The sequence below is a fragment of the Sinocyclocheilus grahami genome, unplaced genomic scaffold, assembly GCF_001515645.1.
Source record: "Sinocyclocheilus grahami isolate Dianchi unplaced genomic scaffold, SAMN03320097.WGS_v1.1 scaffold720.1, whole genome shotgun sequence".
NCBI lineage: Eukaryota > Metazoa > Chordata > Actinopteri > Cypriniformes > Cyprinidae > Sinocyclocheilus > Sinocyclocheilus grahami.
In genome coordinates this window covers 1,015,365-1,036,432 of record NW_015505899.1, presented here as the reverse complement: position 1 = coordinate 1,036,432, position 21,068 = coordinate 1,015,365, and the positions used below count along the sequence as shown (strand labels likewise).

General features: G+C 36.1%; 2 protein-coding genes across 2 annotated transcripts in view; both read left to right on the top strand.

Moving 5' to 3' along the window:
* The window catches only part of LOC107560322 (disks large homolog 4-like), a 45,786-nt gene extending 38,384 nt beyond the window's left edge, over positions 1-7,402 (top strand). The window contains exons 12-16 of the mRNA XM_016244466.1: positions 271-372; positions 1,475-1,647; positions 1,733-1,845; positions 3,049-3,140; positions 5,999-7,402. Of these exons, the coding sequence (XP_016099952.1) occupies positions 271-372; positions 1,475-1,647; positions 1,733-1,845; positions 3,049-3,140; positions 5,999-6,105 (587 nt within the window). The 3' untranslated portion in view covers positions 6,106-7,402. The remainder of the gene's footprint in view (positions 1-270; positions 373-1,474; positions 1,648-1,732; positions 1,846-3,048; positions 3,141-5,998) is intronic.
* Positions 7,403-13,597: 6,195 nt separating this feature from the next.
* The window catches only part of LOC107560321 (ephrin type-B receptor 4-like), a 52,336-nt gene continuing 44,865 nt past the window's right edge, over positions 13,598-21,068 (top strand). Inside the window, exon 1 of the mRNA XM_016244465.1 lies at positions 13,598-13,603. Within this exon, the coding sequence (XP_016099951.1) occupies positions 13,598-13,603 (6 nt within the window). The remainder of the gene's footprint in view (positions 13,604-21,068) is intronic.

Here is a 21,068-nt window from a genome sequence, read left to right as displayed (position 1 = left end):
ACACTGGTCAAACCGCATTATTGCAGACCCTTACTTTGGGTCATATGAGATCAAATGATTATTCGACAACAAAAATATTTGTTGGCAGTTTTTTATAGTCAACATTGTCGATGATGTAGACTAATTGTTGCAGCACTAGAAAAGTGGTCTTTGTAGGCAGCTTACTGGGGTTGGGAACTGAGCCACTGATCTTTCATATTGTTGATATTATTTCTCTTCATTTCCATTTTGTAATCACATAGTCTCTCTTGTGTCTCTCATCCTGTTCAGTGCACTACGCGAGGCCGATCATTATTCTGGGCCCGGTGAAGGACAGAGTGAATGATGACCTGCTGTCTGAGTTCCCAGACAAGTTTGGATCTTGTGTCCCTCGTAAGTATTCTTCAACTCTGTTGTCATGCTCAGAGGCATATTGCTCACAAAGAAGACAAGAGCCTTCTAAAAATCAGCCAAAAATCTGATTTGGCTTAACGCAATTTCCGGGAATTAGGACGCAAAGTTTGTGAGGTTTGAGGAATCAAATTTTGAGGTGTATCCTTGAGCACAAATAGGGTCCTTTGAAATTAATTTTTATTTTTTCCTGAATTCTATCTTATTTTTTTCCCAAATTCAGTTTTTTTTGTAATTATTATTTTAATTGTTCTGGATGTCGTTTTAATGATTAAATTACATTTTAGTCAACCAAAAAAAAAAAAAAAAGTTTAATTCATTAAAATCATGAAACTTTTATTCAATTTATTAAGTACATTTTTTACAATAGTTATTTATTTATTTATTTTCTAGAAATTCTGTGATGTCTCTTTTTTGATTTATGATTTAATTCACATTTATCATCAAAAATGGTGGTAATCAAATAAAGGCTTAAAATATTAGCAGAGTAATTCATCTTTTAAAATGTAATCATATGAAAATGAAAAATTCCTTCCTTAAAGAGAGGTTTATTGTTAATCAAGTGAAATGACTCTCACTGCAACTCTGGAAATAAAGTTCATGTGTTCATGTCTTCATATAGTGAGACGGCAGACGTTGAAAACACGACGAGCATCACACATGCTTGAGTGTGTACCAACAAAACGGCACCATTAATTCCCACAGACTTCATATTTAAATGGGTTTAAAATTCACAGACACTAGTCCATGTCATGATTTGATTCAGATAGCCCTACTTTTGATTTATTCATCCAAAATTTGCCAAATTCCATTTTTATGACTGGATTTCATGATTCTGTCCACATTTTTTACATTGTGGAAATCATAAGGCCCTATACATATTTAATCTAATCTTGCTGTCACAGTTGTATCTGAAAAAAACATATCAGTTTTCAGAACCTTTCCCAGATTTTTTCTGCGGACAGTCTCTTCACTTATAAGAAGCAATAAAGAGCTCAAACAAAATTTAGCCATTTTCAACACAGCTGTCATATTAAGCGTAACTGATATCATACTCACAAGATGATGTCATCGCTCTTCTCAGATACGACACGACCCAAGCGGGAATATGAGGTGGATGGGCGGGACTACCATTTTGTGTCATCGCGGGAACAGATGGAGAAAGACATTCAGAATCATCATTTCATCGAGGCGGGCCAGTACAACAGTCACCTGTATGGAACCAGCGTTCAGAGCGTCCGAGAGGTGGCGGAACAGGTTAGATCTGAGTTTTGGACAAAACAATAAACTTGTGTATCATTTGTGTAAATCTTAATATGGATATCTCTTTGTTTGTGAGCAGCAGGGAAAGCACTGTATTCTGGATGTGTCCGCAAATGCAGTTCGTAGGCTACAGGCTGCACAGCTTCACCCAATCGCCATCTTCGTACGGCCCAAATCACTGGAGAACGTCCTGTACGAAACAACAAACAACTACATATATTTAACAACAGTGTTGGGGTTAATGAATTACAAGTAACGCGAGTTACGTAATCAGATTACTTTTTTTAGAATAACTAGTAATGCATTACTTTTTAATTTACAAGTTACTTTTCAAATAAATAACATATATGTATGACAAAAACCTGCAATAATTACATATGTTAAATAACACAAATATCCCTTATGTATTCAATCCAATTTTATCAACCAATATCTTTGATGATCCAATTCAACCATACTAATAAGCAAAAAACAACTTTAGATAGACGTAATATTTGTGTTTCATTTTTTTATTGCTGAAGAGTGTCCTATTCCTGCATCTGGATATCTCTTTGTTTGTGAGCAGCAGGGAAAGCACTGTATTCTGGATGTGTCCGCAAATGCAGTTCGTAGGCTACAGGCTGCACAGCTTCACCCAATCGCCATCTTCGTACGGCCCAAATCACTGGAGAACGTCCTGTACGAAACAACAAACAACTACATATATTTAACAACAGTGTTGGGGTTAATGAATTACAAGTAACGCGAGTTACGTAATCAGATTACTTTTTTTAGAATAACTAGTAATGCATTACTTTTTAATTTACAAGAAAATATCTGAGTTACTTTTCAAATAAATAACATATATGTATGACAAAAACCTGCAATAATTACATATGTTAAATAACACAAATATCCCTTATGTATTCAATCCAATTTTATTAACCAATATCTTTGATGATCCAATTCAACCATACTAATAAGCAAAAAACAACTTTAGATAGACGTAATATTTGTGTTTCATTTTTTTATTGCTGAAGAGTGTCCTATTCCTGCATCCTATTCTTCATGCAGTCCAGAATGGTTTGAGCAGTGCCTTCTACTTTACAGACGTGAATTTACATTTCCTTTAGCCTAAGACATATTCATTTCATTTTTGGTGTGAAAGGGCTTTTACCTTTGCCAAAAAGTAACTGTTTTTATATTAAAAACAAACAAGCAAGCCCATCCCAGATTTAAAAAGTAACTCAAAAGTAAAGTAATGGATTTAATTAGTTACTTTTTTTAGGGAGTAGCGCAATATTGTAATGCATTACTTTTAAAAGTAACTTTCCCCAACACTGTTTAACAACAGTTAAATGACAAAAAAAACAACGTTTAACTGACATTTGATGGGGCTTCTGCTATTTTATCCAGAGAGATCAACACGCGACTAACTGAGGAACAAGCCAGGAAAGGTATGGACCGTGCTATTAAACTGGAGCAAGATTTCCTGGAATGCTTCTCTGGTAAGACAGTCTCACACGTCACCCTCTATTGTCCTGGAGGAAAACTCACACATTTATTAATTACTGGGCAATACCTACTGTAACTGAAATGGAGTTTTTTTAATTTACATGAGTTTTCCAGGTCTAAAAATCACACTTTTATGTTTGGAGCATGACAACTCTCTGAATAGTTTTAGCATAAACAGTGTTATGACAGTGTTAACGTACTGTATTTGGTCATGGCGGACTGGATCTGCTACGCATGCTGTTGCTTCAGAGCAAGTATGGACTTGCTACTGCCAATAAATACACAGACTATATATATATGCTTCTGTGAGCATATAAAATATTCTGTTGCTGCATGAATAAGGATACATAAATCCCGTAGCAGATCTAGACATGTGGAGCTAGGGAGGTGGAGGGTTTGAGATGCATGTGCGCTGCAGGACCAGCTTACAACAAACACTGAACCAGACTATTTAAATATTGAGCAAGCAATCTAATTGGCTGCAGAATCAGCAGAAGCCGATCGGCTTTTGCCACGTAGTAAATGATGGTTAGAATGGTTAGAGAGGCAGACTTGTAACCCAAACGTCGCGGGATCGAGTCTCGGTACCGGCAGGGATTGTAGGTGGGGGGAGTGAATAACCAGCACTCTCTTCCACCTTCAATACCACGACTGAGGTGAGACCCTTGAGCAAGGCACCGAACCCCCAACTGCTCCCCGGGCGCCACAGCATTAGCTGCCCACTGCTCCGGGTGTGTGTTCACAGTGTGTGTGTGTTCACTACTCACTGCTGTGTGTGTGCACTTGGATGGGTTAAATGCAGAGCACAAATTCCGAGTATGGGACACCATACTTGGCCACATGTCACATCCGTTCCTCTTTTCCTTTCCTTTCCTTTTTTTCTCCTCATATATCTCGGTTTTCCAAGACCATGGTGACCCTTATTCTTCAAAGAAAAAAAGTTGTTGAGGGGGTCATTTAAGATGACAAATATCATATTTTAAATCATTTTAAGACATATTGATGTCCCCTTGGAAATTTCCAGAGGCCCCTTGTAGGCCTGGGCAATAACACGGTATCGATATTTATCGACGGTACACCTTCGTCGATAATGATATAAAAACTGTTCGACATAGTGATATAGGCACATACTATGAATGATGCAGACAGCAAACACAAACATGAGTGCTGTGCCTGCCTGTGATGAGCAGATCGTGAATAAAAAAATTAATATTAGTCGAATTTAAAATAAACATTTGCATTTGAATGCAAAAATAGTACAATCGAATGTTAGGTGTGCGTCAGGGAGCGTCATCAGTGGAGCACGAGATGCGGTGATGATGATGTAAGTGACGTTGTAGTTTGTTTTGTTAACGTTAGTCTAGCCCACGAGATGCGCAGTTGCTGCGTTATTCATTCAAAATATTAGAGAAATATAGTTCAATGTGTAGAAGTTCTTGATTAGGTTAAAACCGAAACCAACACACAGAACGCATATTCAGCGCATTTTCTAGACGGACAAATATGACTGCTGCACTCGCGTCTCACACAAGAGATGTATAGAAAACCATGCAAAGTTAAAACAGTTTAAACTTTTAGAAAAAACACGTCACGAATTTGTGGAGGTTTATTCCTTTTCACTGCGTCTCATATGTTTTTAAAGGCAATCTGTGTGATGGGCGATTCGGCTCTTTGTATTAAGCAATGCATATACATGATGCTGTTTTGTTCATAATTGTTTATGCAATTTACGAAATTATATTTGATTTATATGAGTTAATTTAGACGTAATGCATTTTTTTTTATAGACAGTTATTTCCTTGTGTTGACAATTTAATGTGCTGCATTATTTTGCTCATTGCGCCCTCCTGTGGCCTCGGGAAACAAGCCAAACGTTTAACCTATTTAATCTGCATATAAAACATTAGAAATAAGATATTTGTTTAATTTTATTTTGTGTTTGACTGTTCAAACAAAAACAAAATATTTGTTGTTTGTCTCAAATTGTGTTAATTTAAAAATACAGTGGTTAAATGTAAAAAAAAATGTCTATTGCTCTTTGTTTTAAAAAAGGTTATAAAAAATGTCAATAATTATCGATACTGAGCGATATGAAACATTATATCGTTGATACATTTTTTAGCTATATCGCCCAGCCCTAGCCCCTTGTTAAGTACCCCTGATTTAAACAGAGCATTGCATTAATTGGACAGTTTTTGCAAGTTTTTATGAACTATTTCACTAAAAAGTGTATTGACTTGTACACAGATGTCTTAATTAATGCAACAATTTGTTAAATTATTACATACACTCTAAAAAAAGTGCAAAATTGTACAATAGTATCCTTAAAGGGACAACTCTGTACCTTATCTACTCGGAAAAGGTTCATAGTAGTTCCTTAAATATACATATTACTGCTGAAAGGTACTAATATGCATCTTTAAGGGGGAGACATGGTACAAAGTTGTCAATTTAAGGGTACTGCTGTAGTTAAATGTGGTTGTAGGTACAATTTTTGCAATTCTTCTGACTGTTGCAATCATACAACAATGTTTAACTGCTTCACATAACTTTTAAATTTTACACAAAAATTGTGCTCGTGTTGCAAGAATGATGTCCATTCAAGGTACATCGATATTGCACATTTTTAATGTGCCTTATCGGGGTCTTCCATAATCTTCCCATAATGAAAGAATTCACTCGAAGTCATTGGTAAATTATCAAACCGCTTCAAACATAATACTTTCGCTGTTTTTACATGCCCATTGGATTTCAGTTCAGTTTAGATCACACATGTGCTGATCTGTTTGCACAATTTATTCAAGTAAATCCTGCAATGATTTATTCCTGCCATTCTCTTTCTGTATCGCAGCGATCGTAGAGGGCGACAGCTTCGAGGAGGTTTATCATAAGGTGAAAACTGTGATCGAGGAGCAGTCAGGGCCTTATATCTGGATTCCCACGAGGGAGCGTCTGTGAGAGTCCACCCAGAGCCAAACCACCTCGCCCAGTCACCATTTGGCCTGCCTGCCCTGGACTGTGAAGCTCCGACTCGTAGAGCTCGCGAGAAACAGACAGAGAGAGAGAGGGAGAGATGGAGAGAGTGAAAGCGAGGGAGAGAAGTCACAGAGACACCAGGAAATGATGGAGTGGAACAGCACAGGAGCTGGCCACACCACATCTGCCTCTCTTTTCCTCCTTTTCCTAGCTTTGTAACTTCCTTTTTCTGCTTTTAACTTCCTTTCTCTTCCTTTCTCTCAGTCCTTCTCTGTTTCTTTCTGGCTTTCTCTCTAAATAACGTCCTTTCAGACAGGACTGGTGAGCTGTTTTTCACGAACTGGGATGCAACAAAGAAATTTTGTATATTGTCAGATTCCCTCTCGCTCTCTCCGAACAAGACAGGAAGTGGAGAGAGATGAGCGACCGCCTTGGCTTTTACTGGAATGAGACGTTCAAGAGCTATTTCTGATTAAAGGAGCTCGTTTCACAGTACTAAAGGAGAATTGAACTGAAATATGAAAGTATATTTATCAGTATCAATAATGCGCTGAAATCTTCAATATCAAAGATATTACGACTACTCAGAGACTGATGTTCACCCACAGTTATCAGCATCAAGGGCGTTTAATTCCTTTTATAAATTTGAAGTGCTTGACGAGTGCTTTCTGAAATGCAGGAAGTACCGAGCTGGCGAAACTAAAACGTTTGCCTCAGTCCTTCGAATGTTCCACTTAAACAGTTTGCAGCTAGTTCATCACATTGAATGGATAATAAGGAAGGAAAACGGGAAGACGCAGACTGTGACTTTCATTCTGCACATCATAGAAAGCCACACGCTTGATATTCCGGGGTCTGTTTTCTTTGATTTTCTTGCGCTTACATGTAAACATGCACATTTAGACACACGCCAACATAGACTTTGTAATGTTTGCCTTCTTCTATTTGGATCTTCTTGCAACAGCCAGATTGATGTTTTCCTTTGAGCTGAAATGTATTTGCTCGGTTGGATTATTTCCCTGAGTGCCACAGCTCTCAAACACAATGACTCCAGGCTGCTCTTTAATGTGCAATATCGGGCTCTTCCATAATCTTCTCATAATGTAACGAATTTTAGCCATGCTTAGATCTTGAAGTCATCGGTAAATTATCAAACCGCTTCAAATGTAATACTTTCGCCGGTTTTTAAACAGGATTTCAGTTTAGATCACACTCATGTGCTGAGTGGCTACGTTCACACCACAATCCAATTCATTATATATAAATTATTGATTTAAATGAATTTGTAAAAATGATTATAAATGATATATTCAGTAATTATATTGGGATATTTAATTATTTATTTAACACCTTGCCTTCCTTCATGTCAGTCTTTGTTTTCACTGTTCTCTGTCTTTTTCACAGCAAAGGTAAACCAAGCATCAAATGACAAGTAGTAGCTTATTTTGATGAAATAGTACAACTTAAAAAATTATTTAAATCTCAAATATTTCATTGTAGAATAGTAGGTGTTTTGTTAGTGGCACTTTTTTTTTTTGGAGAATGCTTTTCTCATATAAGCTCAGGATAGTTGTTTGTGAAGGCATTGGGACGGTGTATGTATTTGTGGTGTCATCAGAAAATACAACACAATCTCATGGCAATTTGTAACTATTTAATAATTTGGTGAATTGGTGGCTAATTCGTATGAATTTGTACCAAACCATTCATTCAGTTTTGCGCGATCAGCCTACTGACAGTTAAGTTTAGGGGGGAATTTTTTCTAAAAAAATTAAATGTACGTTTTCGTACAATCTACATCGTAGGAATTCATATGAAATTTCCACCTTGTGAAATAGTTATATTGTCTCATAAGATGGGGTTGAAAAATCTGCAACGCCAAGTCATTTTTCTGCGACTCCAGAGGGAGTAGTCACATGGCGTTTACGGCTCCAAAAAAAATCATAGTTGGATCAGAGTTGAATTCAGTGTGATTTTTCGTTTGCCCCATTCAGCTGCAATGTGAACGTAGCCTTACTGGCCTTTCATTCAGCCCATCCCTAAACTCTCACACACACACACACACACACACAAATACTATCAGGAAAATGGTGTATTGTACAAAGTTTTTTTATGCTGTGTATCCGATTATAATTAACTCTTGTAATCAGACCAATGAGGCTACTTTGATGCATCTCGATGGCCAGTCAATGGACATAATCCCACCAGTTAATTGGTGAGTCGATGATGCTGCCGTCACCGAAGTGAAGGGGGGAATTTTTTCTAAAAAAATTAAATGTACGTTTTCGTACAATCTACATCGTAGGAATTCATATGAAATTTCCACCTTGTGAAATAGTTATATTGTCTCATAAGATGGGGTTGAAAAATCTGCAACGCCAAGTCATTTTTCTGCGACTCCAGAGGGAGTAGTCACATGGCGTTTACGGCTCCAAAAAAAATCATAGTTGGATCAGAGTTGAATTCAGTGTGATTTTTCGTTTGCCCCATTCAGCTGCAATGTGAACGTAGCCTTACTGGCCTTTCATTCAGCCCATCCCTAAACTCTCACACACACACACACACACACACAAATACTATCAGGAAAATTGTGTATTGTACAAAGTTTTTTTATGCTGTGTATCCGATTATAATTAACTCTTGTAATCAGACCAATGAGGCTACTTTGATGCATCTCGATGGCCAGTCAATGGACATAATCCCACCAGTTAATTGGTGAGTCGATGATGCTGCCGTCACCGAAGTGAAGAGGATCGGGTCTTAATGATGCTAGAGTTTTATTGGAATACGATTGTGGGTTCATTATGTTTAATGAGATAAATTAATGGCTGTAATGCCAGAGAATAATCAGCTTAGCTAGCTAAGTTTAACAATCCAAGCCTGCCTCCAACTAATTCCCCTTCTCAGAGTGAAACACTCATTTGTAAACAGTTTTACCCATAATTCTGTGAGGGTTGACAGAGTGCCCACTACAACCCTGGTCAACATGAGAATGGCAGAATGATAAATTGGCTTTTTTAACCTTTTGTGCCGTGACAGTGATGCGGTAAAAATCGATATGGTGCTTTGAGCTCAGAGGGCATCATATTCAAGGTCTAAAGTAAGGAAGAAAACGATGGTTTGTCCAGAATTGCGGTCCAGAGGTTTGCATTTGATTTAGTGAGATTTCCTGTAAATCAATGCCATGAGCATTACTATGGGGATTTATGGAAACAGACTTTGATTGAGACTATTGTGATCGAAAAAAACTGGCACTGTTTGAAAATACAACACAATCTCATGGCAATTTGTAACTATTTAATAATTTGGTGAATTGGTGGCTAATTCGTATGAATTTGTACCAAACCATTCATTCAGTTTTGCGCGATCAGCCTACTGACAGTTAAGTTTAGGGGGGAATTTTTTCTAAAAAAATTAAATGTACGTTTTCGTACAATCTACATCGTAGGAATTCATATGAAATTTCCACCTTGTGAAATAGTTATATTGTCTCATAAGATGGGGTTGAAAAATCTGCAACGCCAAGTCATTTTTCTGCGACTCCAGAGGGAGTAGTCACATGGCGTTTACGGCTCCAAAAAAAATCATAGTTGGATCAGAGTTGAATTCAGTGTGTTTGCCCCTTTGCCCCATTCAGCTGCAATGTGAACGTAGCCTTACTGGCCTTTCATTCAGCCCATCCCTAAACTCTCACACACACACACACACACACACACAAATACTATCAGGAAAATGGTGTATTGTACAAAGTTTTTTTATGCTGTGTATCCGATTATAATTAACTCTTGTAATCAGACCAATGAGGCTACTTTGATGCATCTCGATGGCCAGTCAATGGACATAATCCCACCAGTTAATTGGTGAGTCGATGATGCTGCCGTCACCGAAGTGAAGAGGATCGGGTCTTAATGATGCTAGAGTTTTATTGGAATACGATCGTGGGTTCATTATGTTTAATGAGATAAATTAATGGCTGTAATGCCAGAGAATAATCAGCTTAGCTAGCTAAGTTTAACAATCCAAGCCTGCCTCCAACTAATTACCCTTCTCAGAGTGAAACACTCATTTGTAAACAGTTTTACCCATAATTCTGTGAGGGTTGACAGAGTGCCCACTACAACCCTGGTCAACATGAGAATGGCAGAATGATAAATTGGCTTTTTTAACCTTTTGTGCCGTGACAGTGATGCGGTAAAAATCGATATGGTGCTTTGAGCTCAGAGGGCATCATATTCAAGGTCTAAAGTAAGGAAGAAAACGATGGTTTGTCCAGAATTGCGGTCCAGAGGTTTGCATTTGATTTAGTGAGATTTCCTGTAAATCAATGCCATGAGCATTACTATGGGGATTTATGGAAACAGACTTTGATTGAGACTATTGTGATCGAAAAAAACTGGCACTGTTTGTGTCGGGCCAAAAAAAAAGAGAGTACTAAGAAGATGAAGTGAAACACATTTGCACTTATTAAAGGGAAGATTTGATCAGACGTGATGCACAACAGAGGGTTTCTGGTACAAAGCAGAGGAATACAGAGCGATCTTGTTTACTTTCACTTATTTTCTTTTGGCTTTTTGCGTTTGAATTTCGATATTTACATGTGTTTGGAGTGCAGTGACAGTTCTTTTCTTACCTTTATTTTTATTTATAGATTTTATGTAATTATTTAATTGTTTACTGCTTTGTTTACATCGGGGTTTTGTGTTAAGACTGAGATGCTTTTGCTGTGGTTTCCAAAGTGGAGCTGCACACAATCAAATGTGAAAACTGAAACTAAAAAGTCAACTTTACTGTGAAATTAAATAATAATAATAATAATAATAATAATAAAAAAACAAAACAAAAGAAAAAAAAACTAAACTTGCACGCATTACACATACTGATACTTTTATAAACATAGCCCATAAATAAATTTCCCAAATCATATTATTGGCCACACGAGAAATGAAAAATAATAGTGTATATTGCGGTTTGTATGAGCTGCACAAATGTGTGCGCATACACACAACACACACAATATATTACCAAGAGAAATATATGACTTCACTCTTACTAGAATGAATTATGAGTTGAATTTATTTATTTATTTGAAAGAATCAAATGTATTTTATCGATTTGTATTTGCCATAACATATTATTCTAATTATCCTGAACAGATTGAACATATTGCTTTTATTTAAAAAAAAAAAAAGAATAATTATGAAAATACATCTGATGCAAAGTATATTTAAATGATTTATCTTAAAAGAGAGATTTACCAATGACAGTATCAGATTATACAAATGTTTTATTTCAGTGAGATGCTTGTTGTAAATTAGCTACAAAAATAATAAAGCTAATTATATTAATAAGTGTTTTGTTGAAGCTTTTTTTATGGTGTGAATGGGTACTAACAGTGTGGCTGTAATCTCAATTGCATACTACCATACTATGCATACTATTTTTGCAGTATGCATATGTATTCCAATATGTAGATGAGTTTGTTTGTTCATCAGAACAGATTTAGAGCAATGTAGCATTACATCACATGCTCAGCAATGGATCCTCTGCAGTGAATGGGTGCCGTCAGAATGGGACTCCAAACAGCGGATAAAAACATCACAATAATCCACACGACTCCAGTCCATCAATTAACATCTTGTGAATTGAAAAGTTATGTGTTTGTATGAAACAATCCATCAAGACATTTTAACTTAAACCTGTTGTTTCTAACTAAAATATGAGTCCTCGGTCCAAAATATTGCTTCCTTCAGTGAAAATTGCCGTCTCTTCTGAATTGAGAGAGAAATATGCACAGATCAAGCACCTTTCACAAGTAAAAAATGTTGGATTATGGACTATTTGGTCAGAAGCAATGTTTAAAGTTAAAAATGCCTTAATGGTGGATTTGTTTCTTACAAACACACAGCTTTTCACTTCACAAGATGTTAACTGATGGACTGGAGTGGTGTGGATTACTTGTGGATTATTGTGATGTTTTTATCAGATGTTTGGACTCTCATTCTGATGGCACCCATTCACTACAGAGGATCCATTGGTGAGCAAGTGATGGAATGCTAAATTTCTCCAAATCTGTCCTGATGAAGAAACAAACTCATCTATCATTCATATATAATTTATTATCATGGAAATACATACATTTTTGCAGTTTTTATTAGTACAATTATTTAAACGTAATCAACAAATTAAGAAAAGGGTTGCAACTCATTCTGGAGTTATCCAATTACAATGAAAATGGAAGGTCAAGTTAAGCAATTTGCAGAAGAACACATACAATATTAAGAGCAAACGTAAGACTAGTTTGTTACTCTGACCATGTATCATAAGGTCACTGTGTTGTACCAGCCAGCAGGGTGAGCTGTCGAGCTATTTGTCAACTTCCCTGTGCACTTTTACTGTCCAGAAGTTTCCAGGTCTCTTCTGAAATCCAACTCAACTGAATCTATATTTATTTGATACTCATTTAATCTACTCTTAACAAATGCCTTAACAATAAACAGTCTACTATGTGCTTGCTCAGCTATGTTCAACTTGAATGTGTATATATTCGGTCTGTCTCTCCATCTACTAAGGGGGTTGCACCCTCTTCCTTTGAGGAAGTCGAACAACAAAGATGCTTCCTTACCGCCCTGATATACAGTAACCTATGTGAGAGTGTTTTTCATGGCTGCTGCTAACCTTCATGGCACGATGATGGCCAAAATGGGGTTCTCAACCTATCAGTGCGGTCAAACCTAATTAGCTGCAACACACGCAAACAGAAATGTTGTGGTTTATGCAAATCATTACTATTTAAATCAAGCAGATGTCTCAAGGTGTGTGGGGGTGTGTGTGCAGCAGTACAGAAGGTGAAATTAAATCATATGGTGAGATTACAGTGTGAAGGATGGATTGGACGTGTGTGTGTGTGTTGAGTCTCACCTGAGGGAAGCATTCAGACTGTCAATTGCTTTATTTATCAGCTATGGCTGTCAGAAAGCATTCAGTCATGGCTCTCAGTCAGACTAATGGAACAGAGAGAGCGAAAGAGAGAGAGAGATGACTGGAGTATAGACTGGAAAAGGGGTCAAGGAGAAACATAAAGAGTGAGGAACATGAAATGGTGTTTTCTAACAAACTTGTGCTGGGATATGAAAGAAAACAGATTGGGGATTGATCTTGAGACTAGTGATGTTGTTATGTATTCATCATGAAAATTAAGGAAATCTAATTATGCAAAAGGAGTAGTTTGCCTAGAAATGACAATTTTGTCATTCATTCACCCTCATGTTATTCCGAACCTGCGTTACTTTTCTTTCTTCAATAGAACATAAAACATGTTGGGCAGAATGTTATGGACTGACAGCCTCATTCTTCATTGCCTTTCATAGCATCATTTTTTTCCATACAATGAGAGTAAGCAGTGAGCGAGGCTGTCATTCTTCCTAATATCTCCTTTTGTGTTATACAGAAGAAAGACATATGGGTTTGGAAGATCATGACGGTGAGAATTATTCTACTAAATCAAATTTTCATTTTTGGGAGTACCATTCCTTTGAGATACAAAGAACTGAAGAAATGAACATTTATCATGAATCTTATATACCTAAGTATAAAAGTAGAACAGTGCAACAAAAGTGGTTTCTACAATTTATCTTTCGTTTCATTATCATTGTTGTTGTCAGTGATTTAGGCTATTGATTTATAATATAGGCCTATTAAAACCACACTAGATATCTTTCTTATTAAAAATAAAATGTTAAAGGAAGAGTGCAAAAATCCATCTTCCAAAACATGTCTTTACTTAAAGACACTTTGATAAAAGAATAATTATGATTTATACTTTAGAGCTGTCGGGACGGATTTGGCGGTGATTTGCATACATACGTCATCCATCCGTGCATATCCAAAAGTAGCTCTGGTTGTGGGTATCCTTACCAAAAAGTAGTATACTTCAAGTTTATTTTATTAAGTATACTTAAGGAAAGTTCAAGTATATTTAAGTATACTTTATGTAGTAAGTATACAAATATCAGTCTACTAGTAGTATACTTGTAAGTGTACTATTTCAGTACTCCTTGGGACTAAATTGACCCACTTTCTAGTATATAAAAGTATACTTTAAGTATAACAGAAGTAAACTTTGAGTACACTACTAGTTTACATCTATGTTTTTAGTTGTACTGCAACCAAGTATACTCGTAAGTTTTCTTTAAATGAACTGTACATCATACTTGAAGTATACTACTATGTCCCTATTTAGGTATTAATTTGTATATATTTTGTTACATGAATATCTTAACATACAAAACATCAAAAGAAAGAACAGGGTATCTGCTTGCAAACAAAAACATTTTATTCTAGCGTCATGCATTCTTTTTTTTAAACACTCGAATGTGGGTAAGTTTTATAAATAAAAAAAATAAAGAAATACGTAACATTTTTAACAAAAAGCTGAAAAAAGACTATGAATTGGATTCAGAATGATAAACAAAACCTAGATGGAGTCGATCAACACCCCAAAGCTTGACAGTCATTATTACCTCTTCATTGGTCGACATTTTATTCCATAACGTTACACAGTTTTGATGCTGTTTTATGTCTGATGATCGTGTTAGATTACACGTGGAAGCATCTGTTGTTTCGGTTTCTTCTTCGCTTGTGTTTTGGACATTCTGTACAGAAGATGTGTACAGTATACCTACAGTATAACAATGAAAACACAGATTCTCGAAGCACAAGTATAGCTCAAATATATAAGTATATGTCAAGTATACTTAAATGTCATTTTAAGTATACTTCTGAGAAGTACATAAAGCCCATGTCAGAAAAGTACATAAAAAGTAGACTGAAAGTATACTTTCCTGTTTTTAGTTTAAAAGAAGCATACTAAGAACACACTTGAATAAACTTCTTTTTCGTAAGGGTAGCGTGAAGCTGAAAGTTTGTTATTAAAATGAACGAGAAAAATTGGTATTGGATCGTTCAAAACGGCAAAACTCATTTGATGTATCAGTTGTATAACAAAGGAATTGTTATTTATGTGTCCATCCGCTGAGATAAGATGTTACGTATGCGTACACCGATATCGAAGCACAACCGAAACAATGTTCATCCTCACGACGCACGCCATTTTTTTAACCACTAGAGGGCTAAAAGTTAGTGTAGCTTTAACTAGGATTTTAAGAACGCTTAAAAGATCACTATCATAAAAAGGCCTATTTAAGGTTTATGCAGTTTAATTGCACATAAAATCTCCATTCATTTGCATAACATAGTTTTAACAGTTTTAATTAACTAGATGTAAGGGTGTAGGGTTAGTCGTAACATGCAATTATGTGTGGAAATATTTAAACCACGTGCAACAAAACTTACGGTAGAACCTAAACTTATTTACTAGTTGCCAAAACACTGCATAGAAAAAACAAACCACCTTTTGTTGATATTGCTGAACATTTAACCATGTCAAAAGTACATTTCTGACTGAAGTAATTTTTCATCTCAGTTTTTAGTGTTTATTTAAAACGAGACAAACCTGCTATTATATATACTCTAATCTGTTTTTAGCAGTTTAGGTAGCCTAGTTCTTCAGTGCTTCACTAGCTATCAGAAGGCACTAACCAGTTTTAAATTCCAGCTGCGCAGATGGGAAGCATTGTGTAATATTCTATTCTATGATGTAATTTACATTCATTGCTTTCATGAATTTCAATGAGAAACCATGAGAAACAGGTGAATAAAGACTGAGAGTCAATGTTTAATGTTCAGAAATTATTTCAAGAAATGTAAAGCATTATGGCTCGCCTTTTTGTCTGTGTGTGGAGGGAGGGGAATGTTGTGTTCATCTCTGTGTTTTTCTGAATGTGTTTCTTCATCATTTTGCCCACATTGTTTTGGACTATGCTGTATAGCTGTGTGTTGCGATCAGGGCCGTCCCAAGCATGGGGCCCTGGTTTAAATGTGTTCATTGTCAAACTCCAAAATTTGACAATATTTTATTTGAAAAATAAGAATTCTATTTTATTGACAAAATATTTTAGTTTAGATCAGATAACATTTTAAGCTGTCATATAGTCATGTTACAATGTGCTCCTCAGATGTTACAATATGCCCCACCTATGGGCATGTAAGAAGAAAGTATACACTGTAATTATAAAACAACATTTCAGAGGAGAGATACTCTGAACCCCATGTGGATTTACACAAACCGAGAAAGTTAAATGTTGTGTCCCGCTCTCCCCTATATTTGTAAGTCATATTTAAATGAAATAAGCAAGGATTAGATTAGAATGGCTTTAGAATACACAATAACCAGGTTTAAATTAATAAATTAAATTATAAGCTAACCAGTCTCGTCTCATATATTTTATATAATTGAATATTGCTTGTTCCACAGCTAGCCTTATCTGAACAATATACGTCTTAATCTTAACAATTTAACAATCTTAACAACACATTTATGCACAGAAATAAATACATATTAATATATGATTTAAATAAAAGCAAATAGATAACAATATATTTAATACACAATGGCATTATAATTTTTTTAAGCATAAATGGCAGACTTGGCAGTGCGGTATCGGAAAAAATGAACGGTATCGCCTCACCCTCACCATCCTAATGGTGTTTGAGGTGGAGGGGAACCTTCCCACACACACATTCTCACAAACAGTTTCCAGTGCCTTCTGATTGGGTCATCTGCCCATTGTTTGAAACAGGAAATAGGTCATGCAGTGTGAACAGTAGGGGGTGGACGGTGGTAAACCTGTGTGTGGGAAGGAGCTGCTCCATTGCCCTTTCTCTAGATGGTGTCACAATTCAGCTTGGAAAAACGGTTCTTCAGTGGTTCCTTGCCGTTCCAGAAAGTTTGAGTTGGCTATTTGATTCTTTACAGATTGAACGTTCTGAAATGTGTCATTTTTCAATACGTTAACTATTCTGTTCTGTTTCCTGCAGCGCTCAATTTGGGGACTCTAACCAGTTTAGCTATTAATATTTCTTAGGTTTCAGGTTGTTCTTTCTGCTCTTGAGGTGTTTGTAGTCAGAATGGGGTCAGTCTAACAGAGCAGCAGTGTGTTCTGGGTAATCCTGCAGGGAGAGTGAAACCCACACAGACTTTGATACCTGTCACCAGATCAGGCTGACACGAGGCTTTTGAGAAACTCTAACCAGTTTAGCTATTAATATTTCTTAGGTTTCAGGTTGTTCTTTCTGCTCTTGAGGTGTTTGTAGTCAGAATGGGGTCAGTCTAACAGAGCAGCAGTGTGTTCTGGGTAATCCTGCAGGAAGAGTGAAACCCACACAGACTTTGATACCTGTCACCAGATCAGGCTGAAACGAGGCTTTTGAGAACGTGTATGTATGTATGTATGTATGTGTGTGTGTGTGTGTGTGTTTGTCCCACAGACACACTGAAAATTCCCCTCACTACACCTCTCCATTCTGGCTGGTCACCATGGCAACAGAGCATTTTCATGTGTCGTCTCCATTCTAACGTCCCTAATTAAAATGGGTCTGGTTGGGTGTAAGCCGGCGTGTATATTTTGCACAGACATGCGTGCCTGTGTATGCAGATGTTTAAAGGCCACTAAGGAAAAGTATATGTAGCAGGTTTGCTGCAGTAAAACTACAAACAGACAGAAACATTTACATAACACACCTGAGGCGATTACTCCCTCTGGCACAGATCACCACCAACAACACCTAAAGTGTGTTTTTCATCAATTAAAAAAAAAAAGAAATAAAATAAAAAGATGAACTAATTGCCCAGATTTGTGCAAGTAATCGCAATTAATCATATCTAATATTAAAATTTGTAATCATAAATGTACTTTCACATTGCCAGAACTGCAAATTATGAGGTTGATTTTACTTATATAATTTTACATTTTAATTTAAATGAACATGAACACATTATTTTTCCCACCTCAAGCTACATGTAGGCTATAACAAAACAATGATATCTATAAAAAAAATCAGTTACAGCATATGCATCCATGAGATTTTTAGGTCTTTTTAGGAGTTTTTTAAGAAATCAGAAATGATAAATGTTTGCTTTGCTTAAACCATTCCCAGCTAACAGGGAACATTCTCAGCTGTAACGTTCTGGCAAGGTTCTCTCACAGTTATGAACAAACATTCTTCCAGTAACGTTCATAGAACATTCATTCAATGTCTTCAGTAACGTTCCTAACATGTTAGCACAAAAACATTATTTATACGTTGTCTATGGAACATTTTAGTTGGAAGTTCATCTAAAATTATTTAAAGAGAATCATTCCCATAATTTTTGCAATAATAAAAATCTAATGTTCCCCTTAATGTTTACAAAACCAAGAAAAAACATTTTACTATTAGTATTAAAGTAGTTTACTATTACTATTAAAAGTAATGCATTACAACAGGGGTCACCAATCTTGATCCTGGAGGGCCGGTGTCCCACAGAGTTTAGCTCCAATTTACCTCAAACCACCTGCATGCAAGTTTCAAGTATACCTAGTAAGAGCTTGATTCGCTGGTTCAGGTGTGTTTAATTAGGGTTGGAGCTAAACTCTGCAGGACAAAGTAATTGCATTACTTTTTATAGAAGGTAATGCGTTACATTACTTTTGCATTACATTTTCTCATCTGACCTGGGGGGTATTCCAAAAAGCAGGTTATGCGACATACCCAGGTATGTTTGAGGATAAGCGAGCGGATAACCTCAGCTTTCGGTTCCAAAATCGGAGGTAACTTTCAGGGTATGCAAGTAACCATAGTAACTTGCTCTCTGAAGATAACCTGCTCCGGAGCAGGTTATGTTCCAGGGTTAGTTCACTTCAGTGCTATCAGCGCATATTCTAATATGGTTATTATATTTATTTTATTGGCATATATAACAGTTATCTGTATAAAATATAAAACACTATGACAAGGTAATGTTTAATTTATTATATTATATATATTTATTTATTACGTTTTATATTATCATCTCACACATGGATCGGCATTTTCTGTAATGTCTCAATTCAAAATCAAAATGCATATCTGATATGACTTAATATATAATTAGCATCAAGCAAATATAATATAATTCATATTCTCAAGGATTAAAGATTAAACGGAAAATAAAAATAAAAATGATTACACACCCATCAATTAGTTGGCGATATGCACTAAGCATGTAAACGACCATTGAACAAAAGAAGAAAAAAGAAACAGCATGGCGTGCTTTTTCTTAGCGTCCATTTCCATAGTGACTCGTTGATTCGTCGCTCTGTTGAGAATGTCTTGAGTCTTAACCAGGAACATACTCTGAATTGAATGAACTTACTCCCGGACGCCTTTTTGGAACCACATACCTAGAGTAAGCAAGGTTTGGGGTTAATGAACCGAAAGTTCAGGGTTTAGCTGAAGTAAGTTAACCGTGCTTTCTGGAATACACCCCTGAGCTTGCTTGTTTGTTTGTTTGTTTCGAAATATAAACATTTCTATTTTGGTATAGGCCCTTTCACACCAAAAGTGAAATGAATAAGACTGAAGAAAATGTAAATTCAAAAAGCTCAAACAAACCTTGCAGCTTTACTGCCATTCTGAATTGCATGAAGAATAAGATGCAAGAGTTTCACTTCCTTCCAAAAAAACTCCAATGTTATGTTTATCTAGTCAATGTTGCTTATTAGTATGGTTGAATTGGATCATTGAAGGTCACGGCAAAGACACTAGTTCATAAAATTGGATTAAATACATCAAGGATTTTTGTGTTAACATTTAATTATTGCAGGTTTGTGTCTTATTTTGTGTCTTTATAAATTGTAAATTGTTGAAAAAGTGAAAATGAAAGAGTGAGAAAAGTAATGCCTGTTCAGAGTTAGTCTAGAACTACAGCCAATTTCTCTCAACATAAAAAAGTAACTCAGATATTTTCTTGTAAATTAAAAAGTAATGAATTACTTAACTAGTTACTTGAAAAAGTAATCTGATTACGTTACTTGCGTAATGAGTTACCTCCAACACTGTTCAGAAATAAAGGTATATGGTGTTAGATTTAGATAAAGGTGAGTACGTACCTGTTATAAGTCTATCAGTTTGCCGCAGACTGCGTAACGGACGGTTCGGATTAGTTCCGCACATTACATGGCGTGGTGCACACACCTGCTCCCCGCTTGCCGAAATCAATTAACCGACCTGTGTGACAGACACACTCAGGTGATGCTCCTCCAACAGCAACACTGGGTCCAATTAATGAGTTATTGACGCATTTCTGTCGCTGTAATTAGCTGATGAGTGTCAGAAATCCCGTAGTTTTTGCTCTCAAGTGAGAGGCGATATAAAGCGTTTAATCCGGAACGGTGAGGCTGTCTCGAAGTGTAGAAGAGACCTGTTTATGCTATTTGATGTAAAAAAAACTTTAATGTAGCCTACTGGCCACTAAGCAGTGTTTGCAGCTATATTTTTATACAACTAAAACGTTCCTTCATTTTTGGTGAAAAAGTCGCCTTTACATCAAGCCTGTTTCGCGGTAAAATGAAACCGCTTAGACTTTAGTTCTTCAAATATTTGTCTCAATGTCTCTACATAGAATTGTGACAATACAAGGAAAAAAAACGTTTTGTCCCTTTACCTTAAAGTCTGAAAAACCTTTGTCCCTGGAACTGACTAAAAGTCATTCTTGAGACATGGGACAAAACAGGTCCAGCAAGGGTAACTGCTATTAGGTTTAAAAATAAAAATATTTGAAATTTTAAATGTCATGAGGGATTAATAATTGAATGTATTTAACACAATTATCACCTTCAATTTAATTTTCTCATTATTATACCAAATCTGTGTTTCTTAATGTCCTCTCTCTACATCTAAAACAGTGTGTCCACAGAGAAGGGTTCAATCATTCATATGCAATAAAATGGATAAAAAAAAATTTTAATGATGAAAAAGAGCTTGTTTTATCAAAAACAACACTTAATAATATCTCCTATCAAAGCAAG